Source organism: Psittacula echo, assembly GCF_963264785.1.
Source record: "Psittacula echo genome assembly, chromosome: 7".
Taxonomy (NCBI): domain Eukaryota; kingdom Metazoa; phylum Chordata; class Aves; order Psittaciformes; family Psittacidae; genus Psittacula; species Psittacula echo.
In genome coordinates this window covers 12,125,595-12,144,791 of record NC_137740.1, presented here as the reverse complement: position 1 = coordinate 12,144,791, position 19,197 = coordinate 12,125,595, and the positions used below count along the sequence as shown (strand labels likewise).

General features: G+C 58.5%; 2 protein-coding genes across 7 annotated transcripts in view; both read left to right on the top strand.

Annotated features, from left to right (window-relative positions):
• Positions 1–12,411: 12,411 nt before the first annotated feature.
• KLF17 (KLF transcription factor 17) lies at positions 12,412–16,681 on the top strand. Its single transcript, XM_080622730.1, has 3 exons — positions 12,412–13,290; positions 13,551–14,523; positions 15,327–16,681. Exons 1-3 carry the CDS (start codon positions 13,198–13,200, stop codon positions 15,500–15,502), a joined length of 1,242 nt encoding a protein of 413 aa, XP_080478856.1. The 5' UTR covers positions 12,412–13,197; the 3' UTR covers positions 15,503–16,681.
• Positions 16,682–16,804: 123 nt separating this feature from the next.
• The window catches only part of DMAP1 (DNA methyltransferase 1 associated protein 1), a 38,074-nt gene continuing 35,681 nt past the window's right edge, over positions 16,805–19,197 (top strand). For 4 of the 6 annotated variants that reach the window (XM_080622729.1, XM_080622727.1, XM_080622724.1 and 1 more), the window contains exons 1-3: positions 16,805–18,346; positions 18,574–18,727; positions 18,859–18,931. The gene's annotated coding sequence lies outside the window, so the exon portion shown is untranslated. Of the gene's footprint in view, positions 18,347–18,573; positions 18,932–19,197 lie in introns of all 6 variants that reach the window. The other 2 variants (XM_080622725.1, XM_080622726.1) reach the window with 2 other exon arrangements.

Genomic DNA, 19,197 nt, shown 5'->3' with positions numbered 1-19,197 from the left:
GCTGTTCGAATTAAATAGGAGAGATTTCCCCCTTATTAGCGGGCTATTAATCACATTCAGCTTTTTTTAAATGGAGCTGTTGCACAACAGGTTGAGTAACAGCCTAATAACAGGCTGTAAATCTCAGTTTGCTCTCCGGGAGATTACAGATGTTAATAACAGATAATGAGCCACAACTCACGAGCTGCTCCTCTCCCCCGCCCCTTTGATCCCTCTGCTCTGCCCCTCAATGGAGCAGGGCTGCAGGAGACCCCCAAAAATGCAAACCAAGAGGTTTACCCAGCACCACCACCAGCACCACCAGCAGAGTTGGGGTCCAACTGCCCAACCCTGCCTGCAGAAACGAGCCCCCACTAACCCGAGCTTTTCCTGCAGCCCCCTATTACCACCCATGCTGTCACCCCACACCTATCTAGAGCAGTTTTTAGGGTCCTTTGCTCCATGCGCTGGTTTGTGCGACCCACCTTTAGCTGTGGGAGCACAGGGAGCCGCCACAGTGCACCCAAGGCTGTACTCTTGCAGCCTAGGGAAGCTGGCTGGGAGCTGGTGCAGGTCCCCAGGAGCTTGTGTGCCTGCAGGACTTGTGCAGGATGGCTGGGGCAGACAGGGCTTGGCCCCTGCTCTGACTGCTGCCAGACCCTGGGCATAACTCTCAACATCCCACATCCTACCTGCTGCAATCAACACAGGGCTCTGGGCCTCAAGCATGCTCAGGGCTGCTCTTGAGCTTGCTACCACCCTGGACGTGGCGAGACCAGAGCAGATCACACACAGTGAGAGCCTGTTGCACTGAGACAGGTAGCAGCTTGCTGCAGCGGCACTGTGTAGGGGAGCTAACCCCTGCGAAACCTGCTGGGGAGGTTTCCAAACCCATCCCCTCCCCACCTCCTGCCTCCTGCCCCATACCTACCTAGGGCCCCCTTCCCAAAATGGGGACTGACCACCAACGTGACTTTCCATCCTGGATGTGTGCGTGTGCTGTCTGCATCCTTCCTCTGGCATATACACACAACACACCCCTGCAAGCCCTGGGGCAGCCAGACACCACTCTGGGGACAGCGGCAGTCCCAAAAGGGCTCCCCCTCTCCCTGTGCCACGCACTGGCTGGGAGCAGGAGGATGGAGGGACCCTGCAGAACGGTTGAGTGTGCATTGCCCCCAGAGGGCTTTCTCCTGCTCCTGACTTGAATCAGACACCACAAGGCACAGGAGGAGGGTGACAGTGGTGCAGCCTTTGCCATAGGGCATGGTGTAGTCCCTCCATCCTCAGGTCCAAGAGACATTGCACACAGGTGGCAGCCATCCCCACCAGCATCCTCACAGCACCCCACAGGATATGGGCCCACAGCCACTGCTATATGGAGCACAGAGGGGCTGGTAGGAGGCATGGGACAGGGTGCAGGAGTCACCCAGCAGGCAGGGCTGGTGAAGGCAGTGAGTCAGTGCCAGCTTTCCCTACCAGGGTGGGACTGCCACAGTCACCCAGCGTCCTGCCACACTCACCATGCACACCGGGCAGCACCGAGCAGCCGGCAGGCAGGGTAAAACCTGCTCCCCTGCCCCAGGATTCCTTCCCTAGCATGCAGAGGGCTCCTGGCCATGCCAGAAGCCCATCCTCAACTCCAGCAGGTCAGATCAGGCATGGTGCAGGCAGTGGTGGGGCCCCATCCCTTGTGCAGACACTTGATGTTCCCCATCCTGATCCGTACAAAGGGGTGCAGAGGGTTGGGAATTGCTGGGTCCCCCCAGTGCCATCAGTTATGGTGGAGAAGGATGGTTATGGAGAAGAATGGGGAAGCAGCTCTGCTTGCTGTGAGAGGTGACTGCTGGCCAGGAGCTGTGAGCCAGATCCCTGCATGGCACTAAGCCAGTGTTACTGTGCTTCTCCTGTGCTACTGTATCAGTATCCTTTGTGTCCCTCCGGGAGCACCATGCCATTCCTCCAGCAGACCTGGGACACTGATGGACACCAGGAAAGCTGCAGCCATCCAGGCAGGGCTTGGTTTCCAGCATCTGCCTATGGCAAGGATTATGCAACGACCCAAAGGGGCTTTCATGTCCTGAGCTGGAGGCATAGGGCCACCAGCACATGGGACCACATCTCTGCATGGCTACCTTGGGCCATGGGGCAGTGTCCTCTTCGCACCCAGGGAAGGAGCTCTGGAGTAGCCTTGGATATGCATAGAGGATAAGCAAGGAGGAAAGCACTTCCCAAGAGGGAGAGATGCTGGTGGAGCTGCAAGCACACCTTGGGATATCCAGCAACCACAGCCAGGCCACCTTGGGGTGCTGGCCATCCCACCCAGCCCAGCATCCAGCACCCAGCACCCTGTTACGTGAATGCCAAGCAGTGCTGTCCTGTTATGTGGCACCCAGGCTGCGGCCCTTTCCCTAGGGATTCCTCGCAGCAGGATGAGGACGATGCCACTCCCTGGCACAGGGCATGTGGGCCAGGGCTGCTCCAGCCAGTTTCCTTTAGGATGTTGTTACTAACCCCACACATGAGTCACAGTGTTCATGGGTGCTCCGGGCTCCGGGTGGGTGGTGGGGGCTGCACCTCCCCCCAGCCTGTCCATAGCCACATTCCTCCACAACGTGCTTGGGGACCAGAGCTCCTCCATACTGGTCTATGGGGACGGAAACCTCAGCAGCGGGGTGCTGAAGCAGGGTGCAGACACAGAGGTATCCCCATCCCAGCTCCCAGGGAGGGCTGATGCCCCTTCTCCATCCCTGCTCCTTGGGCTTCCCCGCGGCCAGGGGCTGCCTTGAGCTGCATGACAACCACCGAGGTGGTGATGAAAGCCGGCGGAGGGGAGGTTTGTGGCCGGGAGGCTGCTATAAGAGAGCCCGGGACCTTTGATATGCAGAAGACTCCGGCCCCGCTGATTGCATTAGCGGGTTTAGTGCCCAAGCAAGCACCCAGCCTCCGCTATCAGGAGCTGCTCAAGGGCCCAGGTCCCATTTTAGATGCAAATGACCCTGCAATTGTGGACTTGGAGGGGAGAAGAATTCCAAAATCACCGCCGGGTGGAAGCAGACCTGGCTGGAGACAAAAAGGTTCCCAGGCGTCTTGAGTGTCCCCGTAATCACCGCACTGATGGCTCAGGTGCGGAGCATCGCAGCCTCGATAGCTTCCCGGAACCAGCCTCTTTATGGGAAGTGCACATTCCCGGAGGAATCTCCCACCATTCCCGCTGCCAGCCCGGGCTGCCTGCTTGTCCCCCTGCCTGCCACTAATGTCCCCAGGGCAGGCGGCTCCTACCCCAGGGCTGGAGCTCGGCTCTGCTCTCGGCTTTGAAGTGCATCAGATTGGGCTAATGGGGAGATGTGTCCATCAAACCCGCACACAGAGGGGCTGGGGGAGGCGACCCCCGTTCAGGTTCAGGGGAAGTGACCAGGCATGGCCGGAGCCCCCTCGGTGTCCCCCCGGCCCCTGTGCTCACTGTGGCCCCATTTGCACCAGGTGAGCTGGAGCAGATCCACCATATTTGAGTCACTTCAGGAGCACCCTGGCTCCCTAAATCCACCCAAGCACTCAGAGCAATGTTGGGCCACAGTTCCACTGGGATGTGGCAGCCCCCAACACCCTGAGGCAGCAAGGAAGACTTTTCTGCTCCTTCTCCCAGCACCGTCCTGGTACTGCTCTATTGGCCCCAGGGCACCTTGTGGCACCCCACATCCCCATCTCCTAAGCTGCTCTGGCCCTTCCTTGAGCAGGGGGGTGTTGGGGAGCTGCCCCATGGCTCTCTACCCCCCACTCCTGGGCTATAAGCCTGTGAGGGCAGGGTCCCCAAAGGGCTTGGTGTGGGGAGTGCCTGGGATGTGGGCCTGGGTCCTCTTCTCCTGAGATGCAGCCAGAAAACCAGCCCCACATTGCTGCCCAGCTCCATGGAGAGCTACACAGAGCCTCACTGCAGCCCCATAGAAACTCTGCCTATCCCTCAGCATCCCCCGACAGAGAGCAGAATGAGGGATGTGGGGCCATGCATGGGGCAGAGCAGTGGAGCCAGGGTGATCTTACCTCTGGAGGTCTCCAACACCCCAACTCTCCTTACCCCGTGGTGTGGGCTCAGCCATGGCCTGGACCCTCTCCCCATCCAGAAGCCGCCTAACCCTCATATGAGCCATGAGTTCAGTCAAGCCCCATTCGTTTCACATCTCTGGGATGGGAGATGGATATAGGAGGCCATGCGACTTTCTCAGGGCTGATGGCAGCCTGGACCTCACAGTGTGTAGGGTGCCAGGCGAGGAAGGAGGGACTGAACTGGCTTGGTGGGGAACAGGGAACCTCAGAGTCCTGTGCAGTTCCTCGTGGTCACCATCACTTTCCAAAACAAGGCGACAGGCAGGCAGGTGCATGGGGCACAGCCTCTGCATCCATCCTGCAAAACCACATGGCTTTGCTTTGATGTAGGTGGAAAATTCCCTGTTTGTCCAGGAATCTGAGGGGCTGGGGGCTCCAACACTGTCTGCGCTTGGTGAGGGATTAAAAGCGTGTTTTGTTGGAAAGATTTTTCCTCTCCTGACTGGGGAGGTTACATCCGAACCTTATTTTCCTTTCCATGCTGGGACACACGCCAGTGCAGCCAAGTGGTCCCCGGAGAGCCACAGGACACAGCTGCTGCGCCGAGACCCTCGATGGCACTTGAGATCGCTGGCATCTGGGAATAGCGGCAGGAAAGATGGAGCCGAGGAAAATGGAGGCCGTTAGAGGTTGGGTTTGGGCTTGGGGCTGTTTGCCTGTAGCCTGAACACACGCCGAGATCAGGCAGGGATCCGGCTCAGCTGTGGATATTAAAACAGCACCTCGAGTGCCAAGGACCCTCCTACTCTGCCACGGGCTGGGTGGATCCCGGCCCCGCTGTGCACCTTGCGCTGCTGGCGATGCGCTGCACGCCCGGCCGGCTCCGCTCCAGCACCGCAGCCGCTGTAGGGCTGGGAGGCAGGGAGGGGTGTGCTGCTGCTTCTGCCGCACGCCCGGCCATGGCTGTGCACGAGCGAAGGGACAAACAGCCGCTGGCCATCCCCAGCACTGTCTGGTCAGGGGACACATCCTCTGGGCAGGGTGCTGGGCTCCAGCCCCAGCAGCACAGTGCCCTGGAGCAGGTGGAGAGGAGCATCCTCATCTCCTGGCATCACCCCCAGCAGCTGGGGTCCCAGGGACCGTTCATTCCAGGGTGGTGGTCTCTGCTTTGGGGCCCTTCACCCCCAGGGTGGTGGTTGGGACACACTTGAGGGATGGCAGCGCGCCTCCTGCCTGCTTCCTGCAGGGCATCTAAGGGCAGGAGCAAACTGGGGTTGCCGCACCGGCGCCATCCAGGGAGCGAGGAGGAGAGAATGTCTGCATGCTGAGGCTGGGAAATCTCAGGCTTCCCCCAATCCCTCCCCTGGAGCACTGCCTTGCTATCCCACTGCTTGCGAATGGCAACTGGGTCCCCTCAGGATCAAAACCTTGTGAGAGCCTTCCCTCCGAGGCACCTGCTGCCCTGCCAGCCCTGCAGAAAGCTCGGGCATTGAAGGCTGTGATAAGGATCTTCCTCTGTCTTTTCCAATGTAGGTGCTGCCCTAGGGAACACTGGCAGCCAGGCACAGGCTCTGCTGGAGCCGGGATGCTGCAGCTCTGACTCGACTGACTGTGGCACCTGCAGCACTGCACACGTGTGTGTACATTCAGCTGCGATGAGTCTGGGAGCTTCCCGAGGGTTATGCTTGTGCCACAAAGCTTCAGATCTTAATGGCTGCTCCAAGGCAAGCCCTGTCCATCCCCAGAACATCTGCATCCCCAGCAAAAGGCAGGATTCAGGCTCTGGCTCTGCAGTGATCTTTCTTCATCTCTCTCTTGCCTGTCCAGATTTGTCTCTGTCCATCCTTGGACCAAGAGCACTCAGAGATTCTCTCCATCCCCACTGTCTCCACTGTCCCTGGTGCACACCGGTACTGCCAGCACAGCCAGAGTAGGCGAAGCAGCCGGTTCTCTCTGAGTGACTCATGCTGAACTACATGACGTTCACCATAGTTCAGGGCTTTTGGCTTGGATGAGAAAAACACCACGGCGTAAGAAAGTTTCTTTACAAGTTCCTCTGAAAACACTGGAGGGAATTCTCCCCGCTCTTGCTCACACTCTACTTTTTGGGGGAGAAAAGTAGCACTTTTAATAAAAAAAAAGAATCCTTTTTATCGTTTATAAGGTAAAACCAGACAATTAAGCAAAATGTTTTGCCTTGATTCATATATGAAAACCCAAAACGAAGGCCATCTGGGTTGATCCCAAACAGCTCCCAGCTGCACAGCACTGCTCCAGCCAAGCCTTTGTGGCCCAAGGAGCCACACTGTGCCCTCTTGCCCACAGGGCCATACCATGATCATACCAGGCAGCGCTGCCCGTGCTGGCGCAGCGATCCCGGCAGCCCGGCGTGGTTTCGCTGCTGCGTTTGCTCGCAGGGTTATCTGCTCAGGAGCTGGTGTTGGTTTTGGCATGCAGCGCCGGGACCACACCTACTATTTAAATACCACAGCCAAGGGCTCGGAGGGGAAAGGGAAAGAAAAAAAATGAGGGAAAGAAAGAAAACGAATATGAAATGTTTGTTGTGGTTTGGAGATACACACACACACATGCACACACAACACAAACACACCAGCCCGGCTCCGGGTCGCTGGCAACCGAGGAAGGAAGACTCCGGCTAAGATTGTCTTCAAACCCATGCTGGCGGGAGGGAAACCCTTTGGGCCAAAATTAGTCCCTGCTGCATGCCAAGCCGGAGCCTGCTCTTGCCCAGGCTGGGGAAGCCGGGGCAGCCCCAGTGGCACAGCCAGGGCTAGCGAGCCATGCCAACACTTCCCAGGTGGCTGCCCTCCTGCTGGGCTAAGAAAGGCTGGAGAAGGGGTGCCAGGGGTGGAAATCCCCATGGAGGCAGCCCTGATGGGGATGAGAGGGTTATCCCTCCATAGCACCCTGTAATAGCAGGTCCTAGAGATGCCCATTGGGGTGACAGCACTCACAGTGTGGCTGGGGTGGCAGGGACAGAGACAGGCAGCAGTGCCATTTGGTGCTGGCATGGGATAAATGGGCACACAGCAGCTGGGGCTGGAAACAGGGCTGGGTGTCCCATGGGAGCAGGTGGTCCAGACACCCTTTTGCCTTTGGGACCAAGAGGCATCTGGGATGGACTTGTTGACAATATGACCTTACCACTGGCACAGTGGTGGATGGGAAGTGGTGCCATTTACCCCCTGTCTTTGCTCAGCTCACCTGGGGCAGGTCCCACTCCCCTTTCCCCAGTATCGGCCCTGGAAAGGCAGCTGCAGGCACGAAACAGCAGCAAGGTGTCCCAAGGGGCGCTGGGTGGCCGCATTGTGCTGTGCCAAGCCGTGCCACGCAGTGAGGCCTGCCGAGCAGGTGGATTACCGCCACCTTCCTTTCCCCAGGCTCCTTCCCGGAGAAGTTTTCCTGATGATCTCACTGGATACACATTTCCAAATCCTTTGGTTGATTGTTTCATCATCGGAGGTCAATTAAAGAGAAGGCGAGTTCCTGTCGCCCCACTCCGAACCCCTTCACTGCCAGAGTCCCAGAACAAAGGGAGGAATTGGGTTTGGGCTCGGCCAGCTTGGATTCCCATTTGATTATTTCCAACCAGGGAGCAAATCTATTTTGGAGCCGGTACTCCCAGGGGATGAGCTCACCAGCACAGAGCATGAGCAGTGTTAGGGGAAAAAAAAATACAGCCTTTTGTAATATGTTGCAAACCTATTTACTACCAGGGTAATTAAATGCCACTTCCTGGAGCAGAATGAAGCAGCTTTATGTAATGATGGCACAAAAGGGATTTGCTCCCAATGTGAGGCGGCTGCTGCCAGAAGTGTCTGTGTGTGTTGCAGGTGGGAGTATGCACTTCCATGGGCTGCATGTGGGCAACAGCATCTTGGCATCCTTGTGTGGATGCTGTGATCCAGGGCTGGTGTCCCATGTTGGAATAGGTGGCCTTGGTGCAGTGCATGTCCCGGGGGCACTGGATGGCAGCAGGGCAGCTATTTTGTGCAATGCTCTACAGTGTGTGATTTACACCTGCGAGGTGGCTGCGGGCTGCATGGGAGGAATAACAAAATCAGATGTGCTGGAAAACAACCTCCACACAGAGCAGGACGGCTTCCCAGCTCCCTGTGTGTCCTGCTGTCCCCTGCACTGTTCTCCTCTGTCTCTCACCAGGGCTGTGTCCCCATGGATGCCAGTGACTCATGGCACTGCCCATTTGCTCAGCTCCACACCACAGCTCCCATAGGACAGTCATTCCCGTGCCGGGGCAGCAGTGCCACGCGTACCATGGCCACACGAGTGTCCAGCCTCCGGGGCCAGCCAGGCTTTCTCTGGGCTGGGAAATGGCATGGAGCAGGGCTGACCAGCACTTTCCCTGACTCTGTGCTGGGCAAGGGAGGTTTTCCCCACCCATTAAGAGCATGAGTTCATTGGAGGCTCAATACCTTAGAGTATGACCGGGAAGGAGGGATGGAGGCTGCTCAAAAAAGAGTGCTGGATTTTACCTGGATTAGTGGAAACTTTTGCAGCAGAACTGCTGTTACGTAATGTACAGCTGTTAATTCCCAGTGCACAAGAGAAGGGCTTTAACGTGCACATCCTCTGTGCTACACAGCCGTACTATGATGCTTACTGTGAAACTCTCTGTGTAACCTGCTGGCACTGTGTCTTAGGCTGTTTTCGTAAAGATAAATCAGAATTAGTGGGAAAAATATCCTGCATTCCTCCTGGCCTCTCCTGCTGCTCACAAGGAACCAGAAACCAGCAATTCTTCCTTTTAATCCTGGAGTTGCAGGAGTGGCACAGGTCTTCTCCAACGCGGGTACAGGTGGCAGCCAAAGTGAATCCCTCCCACAGCCATGGTCCAGACCCAGTTCCTGTGGATGGAGCTGTGGAATATCACTGGGCCATAGGGCAGGATGTGGCCCTGGGCTGGCCCATGAGTGCACCCCTTCACACATGAGGCCGCTGCTGCGAGGACTGGCTGGCCATCTCGAGCATGTGGTGCTGCCAGTGGAGGCTGGGGTGTGTTACAGGCTGAGACAACTCTCTGCACCGTGCCGGGTGTGATGTCCCCTCCAACCCGGGGGATACCCCATCCATGGCAGTGCCGGACCCTGTGGCTCTGTCCAGAGCCTAGTGCTTTCAGTTGTCCTGAACCAGTGAAAGTTAAGCAGTGGAGGAAAAACGTTGCTGTATGTTATAGAGGAAGAGAGGTAAAAAGGGCAGGAAATTTGCACCATGTCCATTTCCCCTTGGCCCCCGGCCGCTGCTCATTCCGGATTCGGGATTTGCGTAGGCAGAGTTAAAAATAACAGGGGTATATAAAGAAGGACGGCGAGGGCTGTGCTGGACCCGCAGCCGTCAGGGCACAGCCAGGCAGCAGGCAGAGATCAAAGCAGGATGCGGTCCAGGCGTCGCAGTGGGGCCAGGAGCGTGTGTGGGGTCTGCGGGGTGCTGCGGTGCAGGGAGTCAGGGTGCCCAGCTCTGCTGGCTCAGCAGCCTCCATGGGAGATGGGGCCATGAGGTAAAGGCAAAGACATCACCACCAACCCCTGTCCCTCCGTAGTGTTTAGTCCACAGTGACATTCATTGTGAAGGACCTGACCCAGCTCCCCTGGCTGGAATGAGCCTGGATGGGGGCGCTGGATGTGGTCCCTGGCCAGAGCACCCCATCCTAGGGCGGAGCTCTCTGCTGGTGCTGCCAGGGCTTTGCCTGTGTTCCAGAGCCTCTGGCAGCCCCAGACCTCAGCCGTGCATCCCAGTGCTCCCTAGGCCTGGGCAGGCAGGGCGGACACAGCAGCCCCATCGGTCGGTGCAAACGAATCTGCCCTCTGTGCCCTGATAACATTGTGTTTGTTGCAGAGCGGGAAGAGCCTGCCAGCACACGATAAGAGCAGATGACTTTACTCTGGACCTGCTCCGGATTGAATTATGCTTTAATTTCATTTTCAGTTCCTCTTTTCTTTTCAGGAGGGGAAGGGGGCTTTGGGGGGTTATGGGCAGGTCTGGGGGCTCCTGGACCCTTCTCCAGGCAGGCCAGCCACACATAGAGGGGAGGACAGAGAGTAAAACCCAGACATATCCGCTTTCTGTTCTCAGGGACTTAGCCCTGGAAGGTCAACAACAGGGGTGTCCTGCTGCATGGGATCCCATGGCACCTACCTATGGGGTCCCCTGCAGAACTTTGGGGGATGGGTTTTGCCTCCCATTGAAGCAGAAGCTCTCCAGGCTGTGATGCCGTGGCTGGTGTTGGAAGGGCTCACGTTTCCCATCAGAAAGGAGGCACCAGAGATAACCCAAAAGGGAGTCCCTGGGTTCAGTTGAGACCCTCAGCTCCAACTGACCCAACTGATCCAATAGCAGAGGATGCAGCGCAGGTGTTTTTCAGTCCCCAGTGTTTTGTGGAGTAGGTCACTCCTCTGGGTCTCTTGGGGATCCCACAGAGCAACTCAGGCACTGTGACATCTCCTGCAGTGTCCCCTGCTTGCCCCACACATACTGTGGGGAGGGTGCCGGTGCTGTGGCACTGTCGCAGCATTAGCAAGGCTGCCAATGCTCTGATGGAGCTTGATGGAGCCACGTCCAGCACAGCACACTAGGCATCACACACTTGTCCGCTGCCAGATGTGCCAAGAGCAGGGATAACCATTAACCCTTTCCTGTTTGGCCATCACCTGGGTGGGCAGCCCTTCCCACCTTCTGTTTGCTCTGCCGCTGGACTGCCGTTTGATCTTCTGGGTTGCCAGCAACTTGATAGCCTGTTGTAGTGGCATGGGAGATAATCTGCTTTTCCTAAACAGGCTTCTGTCAACAGCGGGCTGAACACGCACCAAGCTGCTCCTGCTGCCTCCCTCTTGGCTTGGAGGAGGCTCCCGCGGCTGGGCTGTGGCTGGGACAACCCCCGTGCCCACCCCATGGCTCACAGCAGGCAATCCTTCCCAGTGCCGCCCTCCCCGGCTCCCTGCACGGTCAGCGCTGGCAGCGCTTGTGTTGGTGCGGTGCCTGGCGCAGTGCCGCTCCCCTCCGTGCCGGCCCTCCCACCATAGCATCAGCAATAAGAGATTCCTGGGGAATATCCCACATTTGCAAGAAATATCGGCTGTAAAAAACGAACCCAATCTGCTGGCGACGCCTCTCTTAAAATAAGCCAATGCTGCATGGGTGTAAGCCAAAACTGCCTGGAAAAGGGGAAAACCAAGTGGAATTAGTGTTTGTCTCCTGTGGCATCTGCTCTCACTTATCTATAAAAGTTTGGGGCAGGAACTGCCTTCTGATTAACCATTATTTGGCCAAGAAACAAATAATGGGATTAACTGGTGACTTAAACAAGCTACTCTTGGGGCCAGGCTAAAAGGGATTTCAAGTGATGCCCTCATGCTTCATTCCCACTTTGGGGGTGACTTTTTCCAAGGAAGTACTGCGCAGCCCGTGTGTTTGACCCGCTGGATGGCATTTAAGAAACACTCTCCCTCACCAGCAGCCAGGCACGCGGGGCCCAGGCAGAGACCCAGCGGGTGCTCTGGAAACCAGGGCAGAGATTCTTGGTAAATGGGGGAAGACTTGAATCGTTGTTGTTCCACTGGATTACTGAAATAATTTATTGCAATGCTCCACCCTTATAATTAAAGTGCGGTGATGAAAGCAACTGGTAGAGTAGCTTTGGCTCCAGCAGTGGCGTGTGCATGTGTGCGCACCTCACCTCTGGTGTTTATATTTGTATTTTTTTGAACTGACTCCTTGCTTCTGAATAGCACAGGCAGCAGCCCCAGTTCTTAGAAAGGTATCTGGGGATGGAAAGCCCCAGAAAGCAAGGAGACAGGCTCCAGGAGATAAGGGCCATTGCTTCTTGACAAATGCAGCAGTAGCAGGGCCATTCCTGGTACCGGCTGGATGGGGGCCAAGCAGAGAAGTCTCGCTGTGAGCTAGACAGGGTGGTAAGAGAGACCCTGGGAGACCTGCACAGCACCCTGGGTCTCCATTCCATGTCTTGGTAAGCCAGCATGGAGTAGGGCACCTATAAATGTCTCCTGTGAGGTGTGACATCCTGCTCCCCTTGCATCCTCCACTGTGGGAAGCCCTTGGGTGGATAGCACTGTCTCAGGGGCTCCATGGGGTGGGCAGGGTCGGACAGCCAGCCCGTGCCGCCATGGCAGGACAGTCGAGGCTTAGCCATGGTGCCAGTCCCCAGGCAGAGCAGACAAACGTCCTGCAGGGGCTGTGGGGCCAGATGAGGCGACGCAGGCAGGGTGCCAGTCCCCGGCAGGGTCTGCTGGGCAGTTATCTCTGCTCACACACGCACCCTGCATACGGCCAGATGGGAGCCGGTGTGCTCTGTGCCGCTGATTGCCTCACCGACAGCACAGGCATGGGGGGATGCGGCCTCACGGCGCTGGGCGCTGTTACATGAAGTGAGTGGTGTGGGGGCACCGCGCTCAGCCACCCCGGCCTGGCTTCCCGGCGGCATCTTTGCATTCTGACGGGCTGGATGTCCCCTATGACGAGCGCTGTGCCTGGCTATAGTCCCGCACCAGCCCTCCCCGGCATGTTCCCACTGGGATCCACACACACTGGCATACGCCACAGCCAGTGGCCCTGCCCCAAGCGGGGCAGCTTCCCGGAGGACCGCCGGCTCTACGATCTACAACCCCTCTCCCCACTCACAGCGTGGGGCACAGTGTCAGGGAGCCGCTGACCCCCTACGGCATGGGGACGGGCAGCAGAGACCCTGGGCTTTCCGATCCGCACCAGCACGCCTGCCCCTTACTCCAGCCGTAGGGCAGGGCACGTGGGGACCCAACTACGCACCCCACGGTCGCGGCGTGGAGCAGTGCGAGGGAACCGCAGCCACGTTGTCCCGGCAGGGCCGCGGGGCCATGCCGGCGGTGGAGCACCGTTGGAGCAGAGGCAGCCGCCGACCCCCGCCCGCCGGGGCAGCCCCCAGAGAGGGGGCGTGTCTTGGGCACTAGCAGAGCCAATGGAAGGCGTCGGCGGTGAATATCAATGCCAGCCGGGCCAATGGGCGCGTAGCCATGCTATTAACAGCTTAGGGGCGCGGGGTGGCGCAGAGCAGCGCTGCCGCCGCCGCGGGGAGCGGAGCGGTGCCGGGCTCCGCGCACCGCGCTCCCCTAGCCCGGCCCCGTTCTGGTCTCCCCCCGGCCCGCCATGGCGGCGGCCGTGGACGAGAGTACCCTGCCCTCAATCTCTACTTTCGCCAACTTGCTGCCGCTGGAGGAGCGGCCCACCGACATGCTCCATGTAAGCACCTGGTAGTGAGGAGGGGGCGGTGGGGAGGTACGGGGCATGGAGCAGAACGTCCCGTGATGGGGTTCAGTCTGGCTGGTAGGGGAGGCCCCCTCCTACCGTCGGAGGGCGTCCCGGGGGTGGCGCAGCCGGAGCGGTGCCGACCCGTCGGACGGGTTGGGGGGAGCCACCGCCCCGAGCGGGAGGCGCGGATCGCAGTGTCCGAACAGCGGTCGCTGTCGTCTCGTCGGTCCTGACACCCCTCTTCCCCACAGAGGATGCTGCAGCAGGACGGCACCGCCGCCGTCAAGCGGGAGGAGGATGACTTAGGCAAGTTCGTGGATTTGGATTTCATCCTGGCGCACACAAGCAGTGGCGGGCAGGGGCCGACCGGCCCCAACTACCCGCTGCCTGAGACCCCTGAGAGCTGCGGCACCACCTACGACAGCGACGGTGCTTACCCCACACCGGGCAAATTCCCGGCTCCTTACCCCGAGGGCCAGGGCCACAGCTACGTGGCTGAGCTGCTCACCCCGGATCTGCCCGGCCACTGCGATCTGCAACGAAGAGAGTACACGGAGCTGCGGGTGCCCGGAGGCCCCCATCACTCTCACCACCCCGCACACCACCACCCGCCCCTGCACCCAGCCCTGGCCCGTCCGCTGCCCCTGGATCCCGCTCAGCACTTCGGGCCCCGCATCAAGAAAGAGCAGCCAGAGGAGCGCGCCTGCATGCTAGGGGTGTCCGCTGCCGAATACCTGGGGCCAGGCGGCGGTGAGCACAAGCCACGCGTAGCACCAGGTCCGGGACCGGTGCCGGGGCCTCCACTGCCTTACCCGGGCTTCGCTCACGGCCGCCTGGGGCCCCCCGAGGAGCCGCTGCCCGGCGCCGACCCGCACCTCCTGGCCGACCTGCCGCCTCACTACGCCGTGGCCCCGCATCGCTACGCGCCCCACTTCGCCCCCCAGCCGCCGCCGCAGTTTCATGGACACTTCAGTGTTTTCAGGGAGCCCCTGAAGGGGCCGGGGCCGGGTTCAGCGGGGCTGCCCGGGCTGCTGGTCACGCCGCCCAACTCTCCGGTGCTGGAGTACTTCCCGGCCGGGGCTCCCCCCGAGGACTGCAAGCCCAAGCGCGGCCGCCGCTCGTGGGCCCGCAAGCGGACGGCCACGCACAACTGTGAATACCCGGGCTGCGGCAAGACCTACACTAAGAGCTCTCACCTCAAGGCGCACATGCGGACCCACACAGGTAAGGGCATGTCGGGGGGGCGAGGGGGGCGGCCACGCTTGGGAGTTGCGCAAAGGGTCCTAGGTGGGAGGACCGGGATACACGGTGAGACCTGTGTCATTCCTGGGGGTGTGGAGGGGTGCTCACTGACCCCCTGGTCAGTTTGGGGTCCTTGGAGGGTCCCCGTAGTGGGAGCACTCAGAGACCGCCCTGTAGCTGCACAGTGCTGCATGGGAGGGTCCTGTGTGTGGGACATCACCACTTGCACCCACTTGGGATGCTCAGAAGGACCCCCATGGTGGGTCTGGGCAAGGACACACAGGACCCATGTGACACCCCCACTTGCTGGCCTTGGGGTCCAGGGGAGCCTGAAGAAGCAGGGCCTGGGGCCACAAGGAGAAGCCCTCCACCCTAGATGGGGGGTGAACAGAGTAGGGGAGAATGGGGTTGTATAGTGAGACCCCTGTGGCAAAGTTCGAATAGAGCACATGGTGAATCCCCACAGTATGAACAAACAGGGGAGCACTCATAGTTTGTGGTGGGGTGGGGGCACGTGGAGGGGCCCTGCAATGGGGCAAGGGTTCCCAAAGGCTGGGTCTCATGCAGGGCACATGGGCAGTGGAGCACATGGGGGAAGGGCAGGAAGATGGGGGACAAAAGAAAGGTGGGGCAGACAGGGGTGAATACACTACAGGGCTCCTCTGTACTAAGGGTGGGGGTCAGGGATCCCCCTTGAAAGGAGAGGGTGCTGGGCAGAGCAGCACAGGGGTGAAAGCATAGGGAGAATGAAGACCTCCAAGCCCACTGATGCCCATTCTCCGCAGGCGAGAAGCCCTATCACTGCACCTGGGAAGGCTGCGGCTGGAAGTTTGCCCGCTCCGATGAGCTGACCCGCCACTACCGCAAGCACACAGGGCACCGGCCCTTCCAGTGCCACCTCTGCGAGCGGGCTTTCTCCCGTTCCGACCACCTCGCCCTCCACATGAAGCGGCACATGTGAGCGGGAGCTGTGGCCGGATTCTGTGTCCCCAGAGCCAGCTCATGGTGTAAATAGCGTCAGGCAGGGGATGGCACTGGGGAGCAGCCTGGCTGTCTCTGCTTGTAGTTGATAACTAGTTTTCTCCTCCTGCCCCTGCTGTGAGAACTGGGCCCAGCTGCATGGTGGGGAATGGCTGCTTTGGGGTGTAAATGGGGAGTAAAGCTGCAAGGAATGTCTCCAGTCTCTGCCCTTTCACCACGCAGCTCCCAGTGCCTGGAGATTCCCCTCTTTCTCAGCCAGGTATCTGGTGAGTGGGGGGGGGGCTGGTGCAGCAGGGATCTGTTTCCAGAGCCCCTGGCTTGTGTTTGGCATCAGCTTAACCTTCTCCCCTTAAATCCTGACACCTCCTGGCTTCAGGCACTGGGGTGGCTGACTCTGGCCTGGTTTTGACCAGAGACCTGTGCCCACTGGGTGTGCAGGTTGCAGCACTGGAAAGTGGGTTGCTGGTCTTCTCGGTAGTGGCCATCAGAACAAACCTCCTGACCCAAAAGCCCAGCATGGATGGGGTGAGGATGGCACCTGACTGGCTCATGGCTATAAAGGTTTGCAGGGGTTGGCAGTGCAGCATCACCTTGTACAGGGAGTGGGGATGCTCCTGTTGCCAGCCTGGGACCCTGCCGGGCAGTCCGGTCCTGGCCATTCCCATGAGCCTAAAATGACTCTTTGGGCTCGTCTGCTTCCATTTGTCTCGTTCTTCCCCTCAGGATGACACCAGGTACTGCTGCAGCTGCCTTCCCCATGCTGCTTTTTTAAACTTAGTGTGTAAAGGACAATGAGTCCAGCTACGAATGCCCAGGTCTCTGCTATACTTGAAACTTTCATAGAAGAAAACCAAAGAGAAAACTCAAAAGAAAATGAGTCTTTTTATGTGCAGCTTCTGCAAAGCAAGTTGTAAATTAAACAAAGCAGTAATATATAATGTTTCTGGTTTTTTAATATATTTTTTTCTTCCAGCTGGGAACCAGATGAGTCTCGGCTTTGGGAAGTGCACTGTTCCTGTCTGTGTATATTGTTAATTAACATTTCTTTGCTTGGGCACGTTAGGTCTCTCGCACTCTGAAATGTTACTTTTCTTTATATGCAAACTGTTGAAATATTGTGATCTGCTGTATAATAAATAAACAAGATGTAAACATGAAAGAGCCAGGAGAGTTTACTTTAAAGCTTTCTTCTAAGACGAGAGGGTGAGGCTGGGCTTGCTTGTCAGTAAATATTTACATTGATGTTCATTTCTGCTTAAGTTAGCTGCGGAGGATCGATGGGGAACGCCCAAGCCTCGGCATCTGAGCAGCATCTCCTGTGCAACAGCTCTTGAGTCACCCCACTTCCCTGTGCCTCAGTTTCCCTAATCTGCAGATGGGGCAATTGCGGCACCGGGATGGCGTGACTGATCCTGCGGTGAGTCATTCCCGAAGGGAACGGTAGCCGAAACTGTGCCGGGAGCCTTGCTGATCCTGTTGTCTTCCCAAGCGCTCCTGTCCCGCTGTCCCCTGCAGCAGAAGCTCTGTGGCACAGGCCTTGTGGTCACAACCAGGAGGTTGTTGGTGGCTGCCCGATCCTGTCCCTGCTGCCCTCCTGGGGTGTCCCAGTAGCTCGATGGGGTTCAGGTGCTGAGGTTTCCCTGCGTTCATAGGTGGTGACTCAGCACAAGCGTGCTGGCAGGTCCCGAGCTCAGCAAGCAGGTCTGGCTCCATCCCTCCCTCCCACAGCTGATTACCCGTGATGCACGCATCCTTCTGAAGCCAGGGGCCTGTCTGGACCTGACACCATGCTGGCAGTGCAGGGAGCGTGCCGTAAGGGCTGTGAAGTGCCCTGGCCCAGGGTGTTGGTGGCTTCCTCCTCTCGTGCTCTCTGCCGCAACCCCCGGTGGCTGGCCAGGGCTGGGGGATGCCCTGGGGCTCCTTGCCCCGCAAGCGGAAATGGGATGTAGCTGTGCTGCCAACACGGGCTGGGCTGAACCTAGTCCTTCCCTGTTTTCCTCCCTGCACCTGTGGAGAGTTGAACTGGGAGCCGTAGAGTAGGGCTGATGTCCCCTTGAGGGGTGGCTAGTGTTTTGGGGTTGGGCTCAGTGTCTCTGGGCCCGCATCCACCCTTGGGGTCTGCCCCAAGCAGGTACAAAAGTGTAAGTGTCTCTAGGCAGGGTGGCAGTGGCTTGGGATGTTGTGTCCTGCCTGCAGGCCTGGGCATGGGACCATGGGACACAGGTGTCACGGGTCCACCATGCTCAATCACTTGTCCTTTCCACAGCTGCCTCCACCCACTGAGTGCCCCACTTTCTGTGAGGTGCCTGTGTGGGGTGACCGTGCTGGGACACCAGTGGTCTGTGATGGGTTTCTCACTCCTGGGATCCCCAGTACCTAAGGGCAAGGGTCTGATGGTGGGGGGTGGCTGAAGCAAAACTTCTGCCTCTTCCCCAGAGACTTGTTCAAAACGTCACATGGAGGGAGAGGGAAAGGTGTGGGCTGTTTGAATTAGCGATGAGTCAGGCTGGCAAAGCCAGATGGGGAGAGTGCGTGCCTGCGTGTTTGTGTGCGTATAAGTAATCTCTGGCTTTGTGTTTTTATTATGATTATTATTTTTATTTCCAGGGGAACGATGAATTTCTCCAACCATCCTGTCCCACTGGAAAGGCTGGCTCTGCTGTCCTGTCCTCCCTAAGCATCCTGGGAGTCGGAGTGACGGTCCGCGGCTGTTTTGAGGTTCGGCTCTGAGATCAGAGCACAAACCAGTTCTTCCTTGCCTTTCGTCATCGCTACACCAGGGCGGGAGCGAGGTCCGGCTCTGCTGCCGCTACCTTACATGGAGGTGAGCACAGGGAAAGGTGCTTCGGCTCCTTCTCCAGGCAGAGCTGCTCCATGCTCACTTCCCCAGGCCTGGGGCAGGGCACTCCTTTGGGCACACGATGGAGCATGGCGGTCGCATGGACTGGCATGGCTGGGAACCTCACCCGGGGGAGGAGGAGTGGCTGTAGTGGAAAAGACAATTACAGTTAATTTGTTGTTAATAAAAACCACCCTCTTCCAATTGCCCAGGCCAAGGCATGCTCCCCGCTGGAGGAGAGAGCCCAGTCCTGTCCCCAGCAAAACCTGCCCTGCAAAGTGACAAGGACAGCAAGAAAACACCATCAGCAACATGGAGGAAGGGAGGGCTGGGGTGTAATCCCTGCCTGTGGCACGTTTGCTCATGGTCAGCTGAAAGCCCTTTGCTGGGCCATATCTCCCCTTCCTTTCTCCCCTTGGTCACCTCCTTGGTTGACCATGGGAGCCATGGTGGTGGGTGATGCAGAGGTCTCTAATCCCCCCCCTGCAAACCTTAAGGTGCAGCCCCATGGTTTTGGGGTGCAGCCGAACCAGCACAGCGAGGCATGGAGAAACACCTCCCAGCAGTGAGGTGAGTCACGGCTGCAGCATGGCCTGGCACCATGCAGTCACCTGCCAGCAGGAGTGGGGCCCCTGGGGGTTTCGTAGTTGGAAGAGGGTGAAGGAGTAGCTCGGGTGGGTTTCTGTCCTCTGGGTATGGCACAGCTTCTGGGGATCCTCCATGCTACAGCCAACAGGTCCAACAGAGGTGGTCCAGGGTTGCAGGGGTGTGGGGAGAAACGGGAGGTGCAGGTCTGGGAGGGTTCCTTGCCCAGGGCTTGACCCTGGGGTTGCTGT

Coding starts and splice junctions, on each gene's coding strand:
- KLF17 (XM_080622730.1), top strand. CDS start 13,198: ATGGCGGCGGCCGTGGACGAGAGTACCCTGCCCTCAATCTCTACTTTC. Junction 13,291..13,550: donor GGCCCACCGACATGCTCCAT/GTAAGCACCTGG, acceptor TCTTCCCCACAG/AGGATGCTGCAGCAGGACGG. Junction 14,524..15,326: donor GCACATGCGGACCCACACAG/GTAAGGGCATGT, acceptor CATTCTCCGCAG/GCGAGAAGCCCTATCACTGC.